The 21797-nt window shown below is 43.1% G+C and overlaps 1 protein-coding gene across 3 annotated transcripts in view; it reads left to right on the forward strand.

Moving 5' to 3' along the window:
- Nucleotides 1-21797, forward strand: part of PDE3A (phosphodiesterase 3A) — a 267787-nt gene that overhangs the window by 175722 nt on the left and 70268 nt on the right. For 2 of the 3 annotated variants that reach the window (XM_053407065.1, XM_053407066.1), the window contains exon 2: nt 7316-7366. In XM_053407065.1, coding sequence (XP_053263040.1) covers nt 7316-7366 — 51 coding nt within the window. Of the gene's footprint in view, nt 1-7315; nt 7367-12324; nt 12644-21797 lie in introns of those variants that run through there. The other variant, XM_053407067.1, reaches the window with a different exon arrangement.

A 21797-nucleotide genomic window follows, 5' to 3' on the forward strand; every position in this document is an offset into this window, starting at 1 on the left:
GTAGACTTTGTTCCACGTCAGAGACAGCATGCCTGTGGGGAATTGTTTTGGTCTGGATTCTTTATGATTAGGGAAGATTTTAATATTTGATGTTTTATTCTGTTTTTAATCTGTTGGGAGCCTCCCAGAGTGGCTGGGGAAACCCAGCCGGATGGGCTGGCTATAATTATTATTATTATATTAATTAATTATTGGACTTTAGGGCACCTCCAAGACTAATGGGGTTTGCTCAGCCCAGCGCTTTCGTGGGCCTCGGACAACTTTCTCAAATGCAGGAATGGGACCAAAGTGCCACAGTTTTCCCTCAGTGTTTTCCCTCACTCTTGCTGTCACAAGTGCCACAAATGAATATCTCTAATTGGTGCTGAATACTTCAGTACTTCATAACCTTTACACATCATGAATGAAAATGATGTTGAGTGGGGGCGTCTCTGCTGACTGTTTTGAAGCTCAGTAAACACTTAGCAATGCCCAACTGCAACATCTGGAAATGTCATTTTTTTAGCCTCTTATGATTACGCACACACACACCCTTTTGATACACTTGAGCTTGGTAAGAATTAATATGCCTTTCATCCCTCCTCCATTAATTATATTTAGTTGTTTGTTTGTTATTATTGCATTATGCCTGGGGCCCAAATGCAGGCCTCTGGGCATCTCTGGTAAAACAGAAAGCTGGAGGAATGGAGATAAGAAGAAATTGGGGGTACCAAACTGGGGAGAGATGGGGAAGCAATGCACATATAGGCTAGAAGGATAAAAGTGGGTCCCATACAGAGAACTGGGATTAAAGGAACATCCTAGGACAGAGAAGCTTGACAGGTAATGCACTAGGCTCTGCTAGTGCTCTGTCGATTATCCAGACTATTTAAAGCATACATAGTTTAGTGCGCACGCATGTGGGTTCTTTTTTTGCAAGCAATGGGTTGAGCAATCAGTGTAGCACATCCCCTTCAAACAGTTTACTGCCGACAGCTCATGCCTTCCTCCAAATGTTTCTTGGTGTCTCTCACCCCCGCGCACAGGAACTCGGATTCCTACTGAAGTCAAACACAGTTTACGTCTTGGAAATAGGATAAAAAGGTCATATGCTGCCATGAGAAAAGTCCTAAAATATGTAGTCTTCTCTTCCTCTCCCCTCCCCTCCCTGTTCCCGTCTCTTCCAGCACCAAATATGATCTCATCCCTTGACTTTCTTTGGAACCAAGATCACAGTTCGGAGCTGGAGACAATTTCTTCACCATGAAGCATACAAATGCTTGCATTTCTTGTTTATGCTGTTTCTCATGAACTGCTGGACCCAACCAGAGCCTTTTCTCATGTGCCTGATCTTTGTTCCTAATTATTATTATTATTATTTTGCTTTTCTTTTAATTGAATACTTAAGATAATAATAAAAAAACCAGAAGAGTAAAAATCATTAAACCAAGGGGCGGGAACATGGATTTGATCTCATCTTATTAGACTAAAGAAAACAATGAATATGGTCTCACATCACCACCAAATTCCTCATTCCACATGGAAATAGAAATCACCCATCAATCAACAAATTTGCTTTCATACATTATAATTTCTCTTGACTTGACATACAGAGTTAGCTTATACGTTGCTGCTGTATCCCAGATTTTTAAAAATGACAACCCTCCTGATGGAGGGGGAGTCTTCCCCCGTGAAGTATATTGTTCCTCATCTTCAACTACAACTTGATGCTATTTGTTTTTAATTTGGGTTGTTCATGTAGCATTTTGAACATTCAGCTTGCTTTAACATTCATGCCTGAATTATTAGGTTTCCCTGTTGAGCACAAAAATTCAGTAAGCATTGGACAAACTGGACCATGTCAGTTTCACATATGTTCACACATGTGGACATATATTTTTTTAAATAAAAAACCCAGTAGCACAGGCATTGTATTTAAATATGTATTCCAAAATCTATTTTATCCTAAAATGCATAATCTATACATGTTTTCTCTCCAAATAAACACTTTAAAAACCAGCAACACATTTTTAAGTCAATAATTGCACCGAAACATTCAGGAAGTGTTAATGGGTCAGTAACCGCTCGATCCTACTCAGAAGTAAGTCGCATTGAATTCAGTGGAACTTAACTCCCAGATTCTAGCGTTTGTTCCAATTATTGCATTAGTTCAGGAGGTGTAGATGCCTCAGAATTCACACAGTTTTAATTCCACAAGCAACCCTGTTATAATGCATGAAAATGAATAAAGTTACACAATGTTTGTGTAAGCTGCATTTGGTGTGTTTTACACATAAAGATAGCCTAATGAATTTTAAACTAATGAACTTTTTAAAATTTAAGTTTACATTAGGAGACTTTTTAGGTAACTAGTAAATAAATAATAAGGGACGCGGGTGGCACTGTGGGTTAAACCACAGAACCTAGGACTTGCCGATCAGAAGGCCGGCGGTTCGAATCCCTGTGACGGGGTGAGCTCCTGTTGCTCGGTCCCTGCTTCTGCCAACCTAGCAGTTCGAAAGCACGTCAAAGTGCAAGTAGATAAATAGGTACCGCTCCGGCGGGAAGGTAAACGGCGTTTCCGTGTGCTGCTCTGGTTCACCAGAAGCGGCTTAGTCATGCTGGCCACATGACCCGGAAGCTGTATGCTGGCTCCCTCAGCCACGACTGGACCTAATGGACAGGGGTACCTTTACCTTTACCTTTAAAGCAAACTGCATTCTGACATAATTTGGTCAAATAATAATGACAATAATACATTGGTCAATTGACCAGCCAGTTGACTAGCTCCCTAGGGTGCAAACCCTACCACATTTGCCGTGAATATACCTTCTGGCTGAACATTTTAATGGAAAGAGCCAAGGACTTAGGGAAGCAATATCAGTTGCAGTAGACAGTTCTGGTCGGAGTGCATACAGAATACTTTACTGAGTGAGCTCCTGCACATTTGAAGGCTCACATGGGAGGTATTTAGTGAAGAAGAGACTCCATTTTATGTGTTTTAGAATCCACCGTGAACACTGTTAAGTCAAATAGAGTGTTGAGGTGTTTCTTCTCTGCTTGAAAAAAAGAGCCAAGCTGCAGGAGAGAGGAAAAGTGGGAATCTCTCATAGGAGCTGCAAGGCGTGGCCTAACTGAGATACAGAAGGCTAAGTGTGGAGCTCTGGAAAGAGGGGAAAATATAGTCGCTTGGAAGTTAGAAGACGAGACTAAAAACCCATGCTTGGAGAGGCATGTGATTGTAATTATTAGGCTTTAACTCGGTTATAAGTTTCTGCAAGTAAAGCTTTTCAGTGTTAAAGTTTGGACATGGGTTTAATTCCGAAAGAAAGGTATCAGCCTCTCATATATAATACATTGGTTTCCGGAATTCCGTCTCACACCTTTGGGTTTGCCCTACTGTGTTAATTTTGTGATTGGCGATAACAGATTATATTCTGAGGGTGTGGCTAAACCCCAGTGTTTTGCACTGTTTGCTTTGCAGCCACAAAAGGCGATGGCTATGCCAGATTTCACAAAAGACATGATTCTTCCGGGGGGGGGGAGAGAAATGGAAGACATATGGGTGCTATAGTTTGCTACTATGAGTTATTATGATGGTTTTGAGCAAGAGACTCTGTGCCAAGTTTATTGCTGGCGTCAGCAGCAGCAGCAGCATTGTTCTCAATGGGCTTTTAAAAGTTTTATTTTTTTCTGGGTTGGGAAATGTGTTCCAAATTCAGGAAACAAACTTTAGAGTGATGTTGTGAGAGCGGAGGGAGATGGTCTCAGGACAAAACAAAGGCGGGGGGACTTGTTCTTTTGCAAGAACAAAGAGTACAGGAATGCTCCTCTCATAAGGGGTTGGTGAGAAACCAAATTCGATAATTAAAAGAGATAGCAATCTCTGGGAAATGGGTACCAGAGTTTGTTTAGTGTTTAGCTGCTTAGGAGGTATGTGGGCATTATCAATATATACATTAATAATAAATAATGTAAGTGCATATGTTGTTAGGGGAATGCACGGCAGTGGACATTTTCCTGTAATCTGAGTAGAAATCTGTGGGTGCAGCTTTGCAACTTATTCACAAAAACGTGATGGAGTCTCTGGACTCCAAAATATTCCAGTTCCAAAGCAAAAGTGTCAAACTTTTTGTTTCCAAGTGCACTAAGCCCCTTAAGCTATTCTGTTGGCCCATTCAGCTCAGCATTGTCTGCGGTGACTATCAGAGGGTCTCCGCGATCCTCAGCCAAAAGTCTTTCCCTTTATTTAGAGATTCCATGCTAAGATGGCTGGATGGCACCTTGTACGCCTCCTTCCAGCAACTCCTGGTGCCAAGTGTATTGCTCTGTTTTCCTTTGGACTACATCAGCGAGGCCAAGAGAGGGGTCTTCTCATCTAGGCAGCCCAGGACCTCCATACACACTGCCCATGTGAGTGCTGCTAATGCAGTTGTTTGACTTCACTCCTGGGAGCGCACGTCATTTGTCTATACCCAGAAGTCTCAGGGTGGTTCATAGTAAAAATCAAAATATAAAACCACAAAATATAGAGTTGTATTGATTTTTCGAAACGCTTCCAGAACCAGAACATAACCAACCTAAATTCACACTCCTCTGAATTTTGCAAGGCAGTTCTTCAGCCAAGTAATTAGTAAAAGAATACATAGACTAGGGTAAAGTGTACATTAAAAAAAATACACAGATTAATGAAAGTAACACAGAGAGATGCATATTAGAGAAAATGTAACTATTTGATGTCCATCCAGAGTGATTTCCTCAGTTAAAATGTCTTTTGGATAGCTAACAAAAAGTGTGGGGCAGCCTTGTTGGTAGTTGTGTTGATTTTCACATGCAGAAATCTCAGTGTGCTTGTATGGATGGCGACCACAAAGCACTTTTGCTGCGTCTGTGTAATGTTTGCTTATGACAATCTACAAAACAGTCCTTAGGTTGAAGCTCCTTGTGTCTCCTTTGAGAGTTGGACGGACACCATTAAGCCGTTTGTTAAGGATGATGCACAGTTGGAATGACTTCATCTAGGAGTCCCTTGATTGCAACCTTCACAAAATGTCAAAGAGTTTTTTCTTCCAATTTGCGAAATCTCTGCATTAAGGCAAAAATGCCTCTCGGTCAGACTGCAGCAATGTTAAACATGCAGCGTTGACAAGGTAGACTCAGATCACACGGCTGGATGCTTTACATAAGCAGCTTGCTTGTGGGTTGATTGTCAAAGTAGGAATTTGAAATGTGCTTGGTGCCAGCGCAGTTCATTAGTAAGTTCTGGACACCAGGTTGTGGACCAGAAGTGCTGCATTGGTGGTTAAAACTCCTGCAACTTGTTTCGTTTTATATTTTCATTTGGTATTTTGCAAGAAGCTTACCTGCACTAGAATTCAGTGTTTCTAGTTGCACACCAAAACGCCATTGGTAAAGGTGGTTTTTGAAAGAAAAAAGAGAAAAAACTTGAGTAATTGACTTTGTTGTTGTTGTTGTTTAGTCGTTTAGTCGTGTCCGATTCTTTGTGACCCCATGGACCAGAGCACGCCAGGCACCTCTGTCCTCCACTACCTCCCGCAGTTTGGTCAAACTCATGCTGGTAACCTCGAAAACACTATCCAACCATCTCGTCCTCTGTCGCCCCCTTCTCCTTGTGCCCTCCATCTTTCCCAGCATCAGTGTCTTCTCCAGGGAGTCTTCTCTTCTCATGAGGTGGCCAAAGTACTGGAGCCTCAGCTTCACGATCTGTCCTTTCAGTGAGCACTCAGGGCTGATTTCCTTAAGAATTGACTTTAAGAATTATTTATCCGAAGCTGCTCACCAGATGGGATGCAGCTGCCATGATATTTTTCAGGCAGGTGGGTCACTGTTGCTTTCTGGGAGAGGTGAGGGGGTGGAGAGTTCTACACAGAGCCAATACAATACAGTGGTACCTCAGGTTAAGAACTTAATTCGTTCCGGAGGTCCGTTCTTAACCTGAAACTGTTCTTAACCTGAAGAACCACTTTAGCTAATGGGGTCTCCCACTGCCGCTGCGCCGCAGCCGTGCGATTTCTGTTCTCATCCTTAAGCAAAGTTCTTAACCCGAGGTACTATTTCTGGGTTAGCGGAGTCTGTAACCTGAAGCGTCTGTAACCTGAAGCATCTGTAACCCAAGGTATCACTGTACTAAATTGAGTTTGCACCATGCTGAACTTTCCTCCCTCCCTATTTCCGGGTAAGCAGTCACAGTCCACCTGCTGAGAATTGGGCATCATGGCTGGTGAGCTGATTCTGATATTTATTATTTTTGATAGCGCTGTGGTTAGGGGCAGGGTCTTTTCTGTTGTGGTGCCCTCTCTTCAAAAACCACCTCCCCTCATATATTATATAAGCACCAGAAGCACAGCACCGTATTACATAATGAGATCTTTCGGGCCTGTTAGAATGTCCTGCTGCTTTTTACTCAGCTATGGATTTTTATTCATTGTTTACTGTATTGATTTTATGGATTCTGCCATATTTATTCATAATAGTTTATTGTGTTGATTTTAATGAGCGTGTATTGTAAACTGCTTTACTCTTTTAAAAAAATGTTAGGTGGCATTTGAATGGTTTTAGAATTTTTTTTTATAATCCCCCTTTATATAAAATGTTCAATCTGTTTTAGAACAAAATAATAAAACATACACATTGATACTGTAACATGCATTTTTTTTACTATTAGCAAGCATGAAGAAAGTTCATCAGTCCCTTTTATTTCACCATAAATTACAAATCCCCCTTACCAAAAATTGCAAGCTCCTTGGGGCAGAGATCTCTCTTTTTTCTTCTTCTTCTAAAGCTCCTAATAGGGACATGGGTGGCACTGTGGGTTAAACCACAGAGCCTAGGACTTGCCGATCAGAAGGTCGGCGGTTTGAATCCCTGTGACCAGGTGAGCTCCAGTTGCTTGGTCCCTGCTCCTGCCAACCTAGCAGTTCAAAAGCACGTCAAAATGCAAGTAGATAAATAGGTACCGCTCCGGTGGGAAGGTAAACAGCGTTTCCGTGCACTGCTCTGGTTCACCAGAAGTGGCTTAGTCATGCTGGCCACATGACCCGGAAGCTGTACGCCGGCTCCCTCGGCCAATAAAGTGAGATGAGCGCCACAACCCCAGAGTTGGCCACGACTGGACCTAATGGTCAGGGGTCCCTTTACCTTTTAAAGCTCTAATACCTAGGTAGGTTTGTTGAGCAGGAGACTCTTATTAATTCTCAGAGTCGTCGGTTTGAGCCCCACATTGGGTGAATGATTCCTGCATTGTAGGGGGCTGTCCTTTCCAACTCTATGACTCTGTGATCATATTAATGGTAATCTCTCCTTTATGTTTCTGCAGATCATGGGACATTCTGATTGGGATCACAAACGAGGACCCAGAGGATCTCAGGTGAGTTTTTGCAAGATTTTCCTACAGCTGGTGTAATAGGAGGGTTGGGAATGTCGTTGTTTGGGAATGTGAGTCTACGTTGGGTTAAATATTTCTCCAATATATTTGGTGGTCAATCTGGGCAATCAAACGTACCAGCAGTGTGTAGGGACTTCTCATACCTATCTGAATGGTGACCTGTAATGAGATATCGGTCCTTATTTCCTTCCTGAAATCAGATAAAGCTCCTGCAGAATATATACAGTGGACGCTCGGGTTGCGAACGTGATCCATGCGGGAAGCTTGTTCACAACCCACAGCGTCCGCAGCGCCACAGCTGCACACGCACAGGTTGTGATTTGGCGCTTCTGCATGTGCGCAAACGCAATTTAGCACTTCTGCGTATGCGCAAGCACCGAAACCCGGAAGTAACTCGTTCTGGTACTTCCGGGTTCAGCACGGTGCACAACCCGAAATCACACAACCCGAAGCGCCTGTAACCTGAGGTATGACTGTAGTTCCACAAGGAATATATAGAATATATAGAATGGTGAATACCTATCCTGACTGGATATTTATTTACCACCATAAACAACACAGACCAAATGTCCTCTGCATGGAAAATAACTGTCATTTTCCCAATGTGTATAAGAAAGGACACAGAGATGAATTATCTACGTAACTATTGGCCAGTCAGCTGGTTAGACTTCTCCTCAAAGCTATATACATGGTGTCAAATTACCAGTTTTAATTTATTTGAATGGAATAATTTCAAAGCTTTTTAAACGTGACCATCTTTAAGTCTTTAGATGGCGGGTTTTGCGTATTTGCTTTGCATGTATCCCTCTAATTTATATCGGAAATACTTTGTATGTTTCTCATGCATCTCTTGGTGAAAACAGTGCTGCTTTTACGTTTTTAGTCTGAGGAGCAAGAACCACACGCTTTTAATTAATCAATAACGAAGTGTCATCACGGATGTTTCAATTGTTTAAGGCTGTTGACTTCTTGGTGACATCTGCTGTTGCATTTGAGTGTTGCTTTGCAATATTAGCATATGTTCGTGCTGTGCAACCCTAGCCCAGCCTTCCTGGGAGCCGGCACCATTGAATTCAATGGGATTACTTCTGAATATACATGGTTAGGATTGTGCTGTAAGGCTGTAATCCTAAAAATGCTTACTTGGGACTAAGCCCTGTTGAACTCTCTGGGACCATTGCATTAACATCCATAGGACTGGGCTGTTAGTCCTATAATACAGACAGATATGGATAATGGGTTCTGCCCAACTAAGTTATACTTGGCATTAATGAATCTTAAGTTAGTTGCGTCTATTAACTTCACTGGGTCTACTCTGAGTAGGACTACCATGGGATACAAGGCACTATTGCTTTTTTATTAATTAATATTCACCCCATTTTATATATGTGTGTGTGTGTGTGTGTGTGTGTGTGTGTGTGTAGGTTCGTTAAAAAGTAGTACATTCCATTTTCTTGTATAATATCTGTCGGTGTCTTCCGAAATTGCTTTGTTTTTGCACGTGACCAGAAGACATGTATGTTTTTAAGAAAGTATTTTAATGCAAAGGAAGAGTTAGAAGTCACATGAAAGGGTGCTACAAGAGTGAGGGTCTCTTAGGGGAAAGAAGTGGTAGCCCATAGTGGAGAACTGGCAAGTGTCAAGTGAAAGAGCAGCATATAGAGAAAGGAGAGAGAATGGCTATAGAACAGCACAAGACCTTTGAGACATCTGGTTAACACAAGATGGAAGAGAGAGAAAGAGAGAGATAATCTATTCTACTTTGGCCACTGGGAGAGTGGGAACAGGACATATTGCCCAATGGTTGAACCAGCTTCTCCTTGTTTTCTGCATACCTTGATTAGTTTTTGGAAGGACAGACACTAGGAATGAGAGCTGAAGATTGGAAGCTTATTCCCAAGGAAATATAAACATATTTTCGGCCACAACACCGAGCTGAATTATAACGCTGACATACTGTGTGCTTTTATTTTATTTGTATTTATTTGTTTGGCTTTGCTGCCATGGAAACACAACAGATTTTGGGGATTTGTCACACAATCAGGTTGCCAGTTCCATATTTATTTGAATCATCTGCATATAAAGAAGTGTGGTCCATCTCCAACTACTATGTGATTGAAGAGTTGCTAGGTTTAGTTTTTAAAATAAAATAAAATAAAGAGTACTGTAACGACTAGTGTTATACTTGTCTGTTTGGTGATTAGTGAAAAACTCCTCAGGTTTGTAAAGTTCAAATGAACTTGGTTGTTTTAAAAGAATAGCCCGAGTACTTATGGAAGGAGAAGCCCTCAAGGAGGAGAGCAGAGGAAAATGGAAAGAAGTGTCGATGGGAGATTCAGGAAGGGAGAAAGGGAATAGAAGAGAGAGAAGTGTTGTGTTCATCCATTTTCTGAACTTTTCCCCATGATGCTGACTGCTGTGAGATTTACCATGGACTGCAGAATTGTCGTACTGTTGAAATCTTCTTCCTCAAACAAGTGGAAAATTTGTCTCTTGAGTTAATATGTTTCATAGGATATATCACCTATATTAAATAATTTTGAGTATTAAGTTAAAGATCAAGTAATCTTGAAGGTGTGCCCAAGGAGAAATAATTGGGACTTCACAAAGATGGGTTAATCTACCATGAAATTAGACTGGTGGTCGTCAGCTTTTTGAGACATAGGGCCTTTACCTCCAACCCAGAATGTGAGACTCACTTTTAGCATGTATGTCATCTTTATCCTTTGGGTTTCCATTTGTTGGCCTCTATCAGCCTTTCCTCGACTCTTCTTTGAAGAAAAAACAAAGAATAACCAAAGCAAAATAGAATGATCCACTTTAAATAAGGCTGTGACTTGAGATGGAAGAAAAATCTCACCCAGTTTGTGTTTAAAGGCCATCCTACCTATTTTGCACTTTCAAAAACAACAAGGGAACTGAAACACAGCCATTCTCCAAAATTCGCACTTCTCTGAATTTTGCTATGCAGTTCTCCAGTCACATAATGTGTACAGGAAAGTACATAAAACGGAGAGTGTACATTAAAATCCGTGTGTTTGTGAAAATAGCGTATTCACGATTATATTAGGGAAATTACTCTGCAAAAATGTGTATGCTAGGCATGATTGCATGTAAAGATGTGCATATATTGGGATCAACATGGACTTAAATGCTGATGAAATTTCATGTGAATTTAAAAACGGGGGAGGAATTGCAAATTAATGTGAACTGACCTCGAGACAAAGAAAAGGGAGAGAGATAAAATGCAAGAAACCAAAATGGACAGATTCGCCAATCCCTGGCTGTTACCCATATATGGGTCAGGAACTGCTCAGGTGAGGACCAGTGGCATAAATCAACTTTCTCATCAATCTCAGGATCTGGCTCTCTGGGCTGACTGTGATAACAATTATTGGAAAAACTGAACTTACTCTTTTTCTGGGGAGTTTGCTGAGATGCTGGTAGTCTGGTCTTAAGCTCAAGCTGAGACTTTGACTTTGAGGAGCAGATGCATCTTATACAGGATAGAAAGGCATGTTTGAATCTTCAAGAGCCCTAAAGAACACAATTGACACCTAATGTTATATGTGTAGAAGGCCTGGTCATACTCAAGGCCTAGTTTGAGTCTCAGAGGCTGAAGGAGGTTGTATGAGGCCAGAGGATTGGTGGGGCCATTTCTGAGAAATTAAGCACCAACAGCTGTTCTTCCTCTGCTGCTACTGATCTAACCAGCCTTCTGTGCCAGTTTTTTTAATCATGGGGAAGGCTAAGGGCCAGATCTTAAGACCCAGTTGGCATTTCATGGATGATATATTGTGTGTCTTTGGATAGGCCAATGTTTACTGCAGAACAGTTTAGACCTCTTTGGCTTTGTTGACTCCCCGCTTCACAACTCTACTCCACCCTTTCGTAACAGCATGATCAATGTGGGTTGAGCTTGTGCACAAGGAGACTCAATTGCACAGCCACTTCATCATCCACCTCAACTGTCAGTTGTTCCATAGATGAACCTGCCCTGTTCAGATGCCCTGAATCTTCCATCATCCCGCTTCATTGGAGGTCCAGTGTGTGACGAGAGAAGGATAAAATCCTTTCTCTATCCACTTTCTCAGTGCTATGCATCATTTTCTAAACTTCTATCGTATCACCTCTTGTGTTTTCTCTGAACTGAAAAGTCCCAAATGCTGGAGCCTTTCCTCATTGAGCGGGGAGAGGTAGCTTCATGTCCCTTTTCCACTTTTTGAGGTGAGGCAACCACAACTATACCCAGTATTCCGAATGCGGTCGTACCAAAGATTTGTACAGAGCCACTCTGATATTGGCATTATGACTTCTGGCCAGCAAGGCTGCCTCTGTTGGAAATCCAAAACTTTGCATCACACACTTTGCCTGCAGCGCACAGATCTTCACCTGTAGAGGTGTGCTTCCTGCAAAAGTGTACACCTTTCCATTGGTTCTTTTGTGTAATGCTCCACTCCTAAGCCGTTTCCCCTTCTGTGGGAGACTTGCAAAGCATTGCTTTTTTTTTTTTCTTTAAAGGAAAGCGAGAGATAGAAAAAAGACTCCAGTTTATTGAGGATGCCATATGGACAGGATTTAGCTGCTGATACAGTTCTGGTGCTGTTGGTTTGTTGAGTGGGTGTTGAGGCATAACCCCTGGTCTTCAGGGAACAGGCAGTCCTTCCTTTTGCAGACTTCCATGAGATGATGCTCATATAGAAAGAGAGAGGGAGGGAAGGAGGGAGGGAGGTAGGCAGGCGCACTGGTCCGGTGTGTTTTAATTCACATTAAATGTAAAAGCTCTCAATTATATATAGCTGAGGTGCTGCAATTTACCCTTCCAGTTCCTAAGCAACAGCTATTTTCAGATTGAGTGTGTCTGGTGGTGTTGTCTACCTACTTCATGCGTCTATGAGGTAATTCATCATCGAATGCTGCTGGGTTGTTGTTTTTTCCCCCTCCACCCCACTATCTCTTCCGTGGCTGCTTCCTATAGAGAGATCAAGGCATGCAAAACTGGGAAGAGTTTGGACCAAACAAACAAACAAATCCACCATTTCCCCCACGGCTTCCTTGCAACACCTTTGCAAACACAAAACTTTGGGATCCTTGAAGTCGACTTGAGCGATGCAACGTAAGGATCGGGAATAATATTTTTTGCTGCTGGTTTGAAATTATTCTGAGGAAGAGCCTTCTTGAGCAAAACTGGGAAGCATGAAGCGGCGACCTTTGCTCTTGTTGAAGCGGCGGTGGGAGTCTATCCCTGTTACCGATCAGGTACTGTGGGCTTCTCTTTATATTTTCATCTCTTGGTGATAATGGCACAAAGAACTGCCAGTTATTGTTCTTACGGTTCTAGGAAGCTGGTGGGCATTGCCTGTCATTTCTCTCAAGCTTGTTATTAAGGTTTTGGCTTCAAAATTGCAGTTGGTGCTTCTCTCAGAGCTGTAGAAGCCAGATGCCTTGGTTGCTGAAAAAGATCATGTTCATCACAGCACATAGCAAATCTGCCAAGGCAAGATCTGAAGAGCACGGTTCTGATGAGAGTTGCAGAGAGTCAGCAAATAGTGTAATAGTTTTAGATTTGTTGTGTAGCCTTTGGAAAGGAACCCCAGCCTAAATATTAGGGGTAGTGTGAGTTGCACATTTATATATGTCTACATTTAAATAATGAATAATTTGTTAGCTGGTGCCGGTGAATTCGTGGCTTATGTATTACTGAGAAATTCTGAAAAGTGTGTTACACAGCAGAGGCTGTTGGGGTTTTGGTAGTGGTTGAATGGTAACAAATTAATAAATTTACTGCATATGGTTATTCTTCAAAGGATGTTACTTTGCATGCAGACCTTTGGTTAAAACTCAGCATGACAGACTCAATTATCCTTTGCGGAATATAATTGCACATTTGTGGCATTAGTACAAATGCAAAAATCCCAAGTATTCGTCATCCCCCCCTTAAAACATTGCTGTAAACATCTAAGAATGTTGACTTCTTTTAAAAAAAAATCCCTGTGCAAAGTTGGTTCATAAAAGTTGCTCCTGGCTCCATTAAGCTTCATCTATTATCTGAGCTTTCTTAGCTCTGTGGTGGAGATTGCATCACTCTTGCCAGCAAGAGTGTTGGGGCATATGTGCTCAAAGGAGTGGAGTTTTTGTTGTATATACCAGGAGAAGACAGGCAAGCACAGTGTCCTTTTTGGGATGCAACAACCCCGGCTTCCTTCAACCTCCTTCGCTGCTCTCACCATGTCCTAACCCCAGTGCTACCACACATTGGGGTGTTTAATGCTGTTTGACGAACCAGATTTTTAAACCCAGGAAAAGGCATTGGTTTGTTGCATAGTTTAAGATCCTAACGGTTAAACCAGCGTCTTCCCACAGCTCCCTGATTCAGATGTATTGAAGGAGCTGAAGTTTAAGCAAACCAGAATCAAAACACTGGCAATCTGTGGGTTACGGAAGCATCAAAGTTATGGTTCATTAAGCCGGGAACTTTACATCTAAAGTGACCCACTGAGCTACCACTTTCTGTGTTAATACCTGTTGGGTAGAGGCTTCTTCAGATCTGTAACTTGGTGGCATTTACCATGTGGTAAGCCATACTTGTGGAGCGGTTTACTTAGTTGATCGGAAAGTTTTCTTGTATAAGGTTCTCAATAGTCTGACAGGGGAAAAAACATTCAGTGTGCATGAGAAGCACCAGATCAGTAGCTTACTACATGCAAGGCTTCCCAGGGTTTGAGCTGGAAGACCTGGAGTCAATTAGGAACTCTGCTTCATTCAAAACTCTGCTTCACTGCACCACCACAAAGTCTGCTCAGAGAAGAAGAAGAAGAAGAGTTTGGATTTGATATCCCGCTTTATCACTACCCTAAGGAGTCTCAAAGCGGCTAACAATCTCCTTTCCCTTCCTCCCCCACAACAAACACTCTGTGAGGTGAGTGGGGCTGAGAGACTTCAGAGAAGTGTGACTAGCCCAAGGTCACCCAGCAGCTGCATGTGGAGAAGCAGAGATGTGAACCCGGTTCACCAGATTACGAGTCCACCGCTCTTAACCACTACACCACACTGGCACTCTCCCTCTACAAGAGGGACTTGCAGGCAGTTAACACCTGGATGCAACAACAACAGAGTTGTTCTGATCAGGCGGGCTGATGATCCCATGTTTCTTCCTGCTGGAAGATGGAGCAAGCTTGCTTTCTGCTGCTTCCTAGGGTGCAGCCCAAACCAATGGATTCAAATGAAAAGGAGATTCCAACTAAATATTCAGAATAACTTTTTGATGGCAAGAGCAGTTTTATAGTGGAAGGTGGTGGGCTCTCCTTCCTTGGAGGTTTTTAAGCAGAGGTTGGATGGCCACCTATCAGGTGTGCTCCAGCTGTGATTCCTGCATTGCAGGGGGTTGGAATAGATGATCCTTGGGGTCCCATCCAACTCTACAGTTCGGTGAGTCTCTGCTGTGCAACTATGTCGTCTGCTGAGCTCTGGTCAAAGTGGGGCAACTTGCCGAAGGAAGCTATGGGGCTGGCTCTCTACATGTCCAGACGGATGGCAAGCAAGCCAGCTTCTCTGCTCTTGCCGGTCAGTTTACCATCTGTTCCCATTATTTGCCATCTCTCTGCCCTTTGAGGGCTGGATCTTGCTAGCACTTGGACTCAGCCACTTGGCAATATCAGCCATCTCGTGGAGCAGTTTTATTAAAGTGGCCCTACTGTGGTGTCAGAAATGGTGCAGACCAGCCATTACAGTACACAGGAGAAAAATGCAGGTGAGCGGACTTTCAAACAAGCTAATAATAATAATAATAATAATAATAATAATAATAATAATAATAATAATAATAATTTATTTATTTATACCCTGCCCATCTGGCTGGGTTTCCCCAGCCACTCTGGGCGGCTTCCAACAAAATATTAAAGTACAGTAGTCCAAACATTAAAAGCTTCCCTAAACAGGGCTGCCCTCAGATGTCTTCTAAATGTCAGGTAGTTGTTTATCTTTTTGACATCTGATGGGAGGGCGTTCCACAGGGTGGGTGCCACTACCGAGAAGGCCCTCTGCCTGGTTCCCTGTAACTTGGCTTCTCACAGCGAGGGAAACGCCAGAAGACCCTCAGCGCTGGACCTCCATGTCCGGGCAGAAGGATGGGGGTGGAGACGCTCCTTCAGGTATACTGGAGTGAAGTGATAGGAATAAAGTGATAGGAATTTTTATTTCCTTCACACACATACTTCTCTAGTTATATTGTAGTGTTAATATGTTTAACCCCAGAGGCATCCCTAGGGTCCCTTGTGCCCTTGTCAAGAACCTGTTTCTCTCTCCCCCCCCCAAAAAAAAATCACTTTACCACAATAGGCACATTAGAAATCAATATATTATATGTGACCTGAGTAGTTGAAGCGTCCAGAGTGAGGGCAAAGTGAGGAGGAAAGGCAGAAAAATTTGCACACTTTTGTGCCACAGCACGAGAAGAATGGGCAGTTTCTCTCGCAACAGCAGTGTCTCATCGCCACACAAATATGTGCCATACACTCCATAGTCTAGTGGGTGCTTTTTGCACGACCTATGCCCAACGTTGGCTGGTTTCGCCAACCCCAAGATAGGCCTCTGGCTAACCCCCACCTGCCTGCTACAACCAGTTCAGGGGGTGGCAGTGCCTATCATCTTCCTCAGAGACTAAGTCCTACAAGGGTCAATACTAAGACTAAGGAACTCAGCAGGGAGAAGGATAGGGAGAAAATTAGAGCTAGTCGTCTCTGCCTGTTATTCGCTCTGTCGCCACTTACTGTTTTCAACCCTACATGGACCAGTGGGCACCAGCCACCACTGGAGGCAAATGAACCTCCAAAATATACTGTAGAAAACGATGATATTTTATTTATTTATTTATTTTGCTTTGTATTTTTCCAACCTGTTCTGGAGTGTGCTTCTTGTGTGGGTAGTAATTGACGCCGCCTCTTGCAGTCTAAAACAATTGAATGAGTTTTTTTTGTTCATCTAAATGCACAGAATCACATCACAGGGAGCAGTGGGGGGCGGAATCTTGCTTATCGATCCGCTGTATCGCGTGAGGGGAAAAAAGGAAGGCTTGAAAAAGCTACTTGTGTGCAGGTTTCGATTCTCTTGAACAGCCGCAAAGTGTTGATTGAGAGCTTTGGGGAAATGTTTCTTTTTTCTTATGGAGAACTGATCTGGGCTTAATAACTCTTCCACTTGTTTTAACCATCAGTGCAGTCATATGAGGAATTGCAGCGAAGGTGAGCAGATCGCGGGTAATTCTCCTGCAAAGCGTGTCTCAAGGGGCAGCTCTAAGCTCTGATGATTGCTCAAAAGGTAATTCCAGCTGTGGAGCACTAAGGACCATGCTCCGTGTTTTAGATCAAGGGTAGACAACCTAAGGCCCGGGGCCAGATGCAGCCCAATCGCCTTCTCAATCCGGCCCTCGGACGGTCTGGGAATCAGTGTGTTTTTACATGAGTAGAATGTGTGCTTTTATTTAAAATGCATCTCTGGGTTATTTGTGGGGCATAGGAATTCATTTGCCCCCCCCCCCAAAAAAATATTCTCCGGCCTGCCACATGATCTGAGGGACAGTGGACTGGCCCATGGCTGAAACAGGTTGCTGACCCCTGTTTTAGATGAAGAGAGGGAAAGTAGTAAGGAGGGGTAAAGTGTTTTGCTTCGATCCCAGAAACTTATTGGTGGTAGCAAGATTTTTTATAATTGTTTGTTTTCAAGGGAAAAGAGCCGTGTGAATTTTTTTTGGGGGGGTGCCCTACCCTTACCCATACAGCAGATCCATTTTTTAAAAAAGACATTGAAAAAATTGGGGTCGTCCCTAAATTGTTGGGATCTGCTTAGTACTACTTTTAGAGTTAAATCAAATGGGTTTTCTGTAAAATGTAAAAAAAGCAAGGACCTCTTTTACCTATGTTTACATTTTAAACCACCTGAAATAATAAACTTTGGAAAAAGTAGATCTGCAATTGCAGTTCTTAAAGTTGTCAAGACAGATCAAGCTCTTATTATCTGCCGTGTAGCTTGGATTTTTCAAATGGTTCCTTTTCCTACTGACTTACCTCCAGGTTCCCTGGCAAAAGAGAGTCAAGTAAACATTCCTTCATCATCTTGATTACATTAAGAGGCTGTAGCGAGACCATCGTGGTCTCAGAAGATAGCTGCATTCCAACATCAGGTTCTTCCACACGCATAGGGACTGAGACAGATACTTGGCTTTCATACCAATTGGCCATGCGAGAGGGCTCCATAAAATTGCATTTTGATTATTAGCTCTTTTTTTATTTGGCACCGTCGCAGGTTTTTTTTTGCCTTGACGTTAAAGTCGTTGTTGCATTATACCTTGATATATCAGCCATTGCTGCAATCGGGATTTAGCAAGGTATGTGCATGTGTGTGTCTGTGTTTTAATTAAGAGAACCCTGCCTAATCCGTAAGTCTCTTCCATACATGGTGGACGGTGGAGCTACTCTCTTAATGTCCCAAATGTTCTTGTTGATGCAAACTCTTCAGCCAAGGGATGAAGCACGCAGTCAGCAGCTTCATGCTGGCGATGAGATTGCATGTTTGAATTCTCCCTCGTCAAAGATCTTTCTAAAGTGGCTTGGTATATATTGCAATTGCTAACCGTGTCGATTGGCTCTTCTGTTCACTAATATTATCTGCACCCCATCTATTTTGCTGGGAGGGGTATCTCAGTCAGTTGAACATGAGCCTCATGAGCAATCATGATCCCTTCCAACACTAAAGTTTTATGATTCTTTGGACGACCGCTGGCCCCAGAATTTCAGGGGCTACCAGAGAACCCACTAAAGCTGGAAGAGAAGGGACAAGAAAATCAAGAATGCTTTTTTAGGCTGATCTCCTTGAATATTCTGTTAATAGTAGGAATCATAGCTCCATCAGGGCACAGGGTCCTTTACTGCTCTTGGGGCCCTGGCAAATGCCCAGCATTCCTACTTTCCGGAGCTGTTCTTGTACATTGCCAGTTGCCAGGTTCTCTTATTTCCAGATCCTCTTTGATTTAAGGACCGTTGTGAACTCATTTGCTTCCAGGCACGCCCTGAATTGTTTGTCTTCCAAAGGACACCATTCTATGAAGGTCTGCATTTCATGAAATTGTATCATTAAGGGTTCTCGGTGGCTGCTCCTAGAATCTGGGACGCCTTACCGAGGCAGAACTACCCTCTACGCTAGCCTGCTCTCCTCAATGGGATGGGAAAACACTCTCACTAGTATTGACACAAGTTCAATTTGCTTTTGTATGTGCCTTGGGGGAGGGTAGCATCTTCTCCTTTGCCTCAGGCAGCAAAATATCTTGAACTGGCCCCGTAAATAAATAGTGCCATCTCCTCAAGCTTTGTAAATAAGTACAGTCATACCTTGGGTTACAGATGCTTCAGGTTGCGCGTTTTTGGCTTGCGCACTGCGCCAAATCCAGAAGTGCCGGAATGGGTTACTTCCAGGTTTCGGCGCTCGCACATGCGCAGAAGTGCTAAATCGCGCTTTGTGCATGCGCAGAAGCGCCAAATCACAACCCGCACATGCGCAGATGCGGCGCTGCGGGTTGCGAATTCTGTGGGTTGTGAATGTGCCTCCCGCACGGATCACGTTCGCAACCCGAGTGTCCACTGTATTTAAAAGCATGTTTCTTTATTTGCTTCTTGAACTCCACATTGAAAATCTAAATTGATTGCAACCCTCAAAACTGATCCAACAAATTGAACAGAGATTTGGCAGTGGGTTGTGTGTGTGTGTAAACATAATTCAAATTATTGTAAACAATATAGTTTTATGCTTTCACTTCAATGTTACTGTTCTGTGGAAATGGATTGTAAGTTGGCATTAAGAAGAATATTGTTACTGAAAAGTCCCATAGGAGGGGGGTTTTTTGTGTGTGTTTTTTTAGGTGAAAGTACAGAAAGAGGAAACAGAAAGGGGAAATATTAGTAATGTGGTTTTCATTTGGTCCTGTCTTTTGATTTGAGAGATTTTGTATGAATGGTTTGCATTACGGGCCTAAAAGGCAGGAAATGCGGGCTTGCTGGCTAGAATTCCTTTTCATAGCTGTCCTGTTTGCTAAAGAGGCTCTCCAAGAGCGCTTCCAGGTGACGGGCAGTTTGGTGCTCATGGGCAAAATCAGAGCAGGAAGCGAGGCAAAACAAAAAACAGGTTCTTCGGAAAATGACAGATTTTACTGGGTCAGAGCAGGAGTCCTCTGTGCAGCTTGCAAAAGTTGCAGGAAGATTCTCATTTTAAATACACATTTCTAAAGGTATTTTCTCCCAAACATGCCTTTTGATAAACATGCATTGATAAACTGGAATTCAGAAGCATACTGCTTCCAGCAGAGGAGGTTCGATATGACAATTTGACAAAGTTGATTTTTTAAAAAGGTATCATGGGGATTGAATGGGATTGGTTGAAGCCCGCAATAAGTATGGGTTGTGAGGTTCGGTTGTGTTTAAATGCATGTCTTTCCCTCTGCAAAACCATTACCGTATTTTTTGCTCTATAAGACTCACTTTTTCCCTCCTAAAAAGTAAGGGGAAATGTGTGTGTGTCTTATGGAGCGAATGCAGGCTGCGCAGCTATCCCAGAAGCCAGAACAGCAAGAGGGATTGCTGCTTTCACTGCGCAGCAATCCCTCTTGCTGTTCTGGCTTCTGAGATTCAGAATATTTTTTTTCTTGTTTTCCTCCTCCAAAAACTAGGTGCGTCTTGTGGTCTGGTGCATCTTATAGAGCGAAAAGTACGGTATTTTGGCACACCGAATCAAGCGGGCACAGTCCCACGTGCCAAATTCCTTTGCCCTCATTGTGTCCACATTTGTTGGGTATATTGGACCCAGTTAAAGCAATATCTACCACTATTATAATTGGAACAGGGCTTGTAGCAGCAATGTGCTCACTGATACATGGAACATAGAGGTGTTTAGGGATTTACGAACGTGCTTCATTCTGACCTGACATTCATTTACACTTTGGTGCCTGTTATTTCATTGCGCTCCAGTTTTCCAACGCACATCCCCGCATCTTTAAAAATCTGTGCCTGCCTTTATATATTCCCATCAAAGCTTGGCTTACGAGATTTACTACCAGTCGGAATCTTTGCCCTTTACTCATTGATGGAAAGCTGTTGTTGACTCTCTCTGTTTGTGTGTGTTTGTGTAAGTGTAGCAGGATGCTGGGTTTAAATGAATGCTGTAAAGGATCAATAATTGCTGCAGTCAGTTCATAAAGCCATAAAAAGGCTTCACTCTGATATGACATTGAAGTAAGAAATCCATCAATCATTTCACCTTAGCTAGAACTATACTTTTATAGCAAGATAAGGGTTGCTTTTCCTGGGGAATAGTCGTTGGAAGCAGCTTGATAATTTCATGCTGGGCCAACAAGCAATTGCCAGGGTTGCGTCCTAGATACACTGTGGAGATACCCACTTTGAGGAGCATGTCCATGAGGAATCATTGGCCCTAGCAAGGAACCCTTTTCAGCCAAGTGTTGTGGACAACATCCCGATAACCAGGTGGCAGTGGTGGGCAGAGCCAGAGGCCAGAGTGGGTGGAGTAATGGATGTAAATCTCACCATTGCACAGTAGGTTGATTCCCAAACACACTCAAACGCCCCTCTCGATCCTCCATCCAGACAGGCGAGAGGCATTAAGGGCACATTCTAGCCAGGCAAAAGCACTTGGAGGGTGAAGCAGATCTAGGAGGTGGTGTAACATGGAGAGGATATGGAGGACTAGATAGACCTGGAGGACCAGTTCCAATTGCATCATTTGCATCATTGGGAAGCTCTTTGGAGGTCCTGCCTTGTAGTCTCTCTCCTGGTGAAATCCAAGGGAAATAATGAAATCCATACCTTTGGCTTCTTGTAAAGGTAAAGGGACCCCTGACAATTTGGTCCAGTCGTGGCTGACTCTGGGGTTGCAGTACTCATCTCGTTTTATTGGCCGAGGGAGCCGGCGTACAGCTTCTGGGTCATGTGGCCAGCATGACTAAGCCGCTTCTGGCGAAACCAGAGCAGCGCACGGAAACGCCGTTTACCTTCCTGCCGGAGCGGTACCTATTTATCTACTTGCACTTCATTCTTTCGAACTGCTAGGTTGGCAGGAGCAGGGACCGAGCAACGGGAGCTCACCCCATCATGGGGATTCGAACCGCCAACCTTATGATTGGCAAGTCCTAGGCTCTGTGGTTTAACCCACAGCGCCACCCACGTACCCTTGGCTTCTTCTACCAACCATAAAACCCTGTCCAGTCCTTTCGTTGTAGCTTATTAAATTAGCATACTGCCCTTCATCCATAGATCACATGGCGGTTCACAGCATAGAAATACAAGATAAAAACACAAAATACATGATAAAACAACCCAGTAACACCCCCTCCTCTCACTGCTTCCCTTCAGTC

Source organism: Podarcis raffonei, chromosome 10 (assembly GCF_027172205.1).
Source record: "Podarcis raffonei isolate rPodRaf1 chromosome 10, rPodRaf1.pri, whole genome shotgun sequence".
NCBI classification, from domain to species: domain Eukaryota; kingdom Metazoa; phylum Chordata; class Lepidosauria; order Squamata; family Lacertidae; genus Podarcis; species Podarcis raffonei.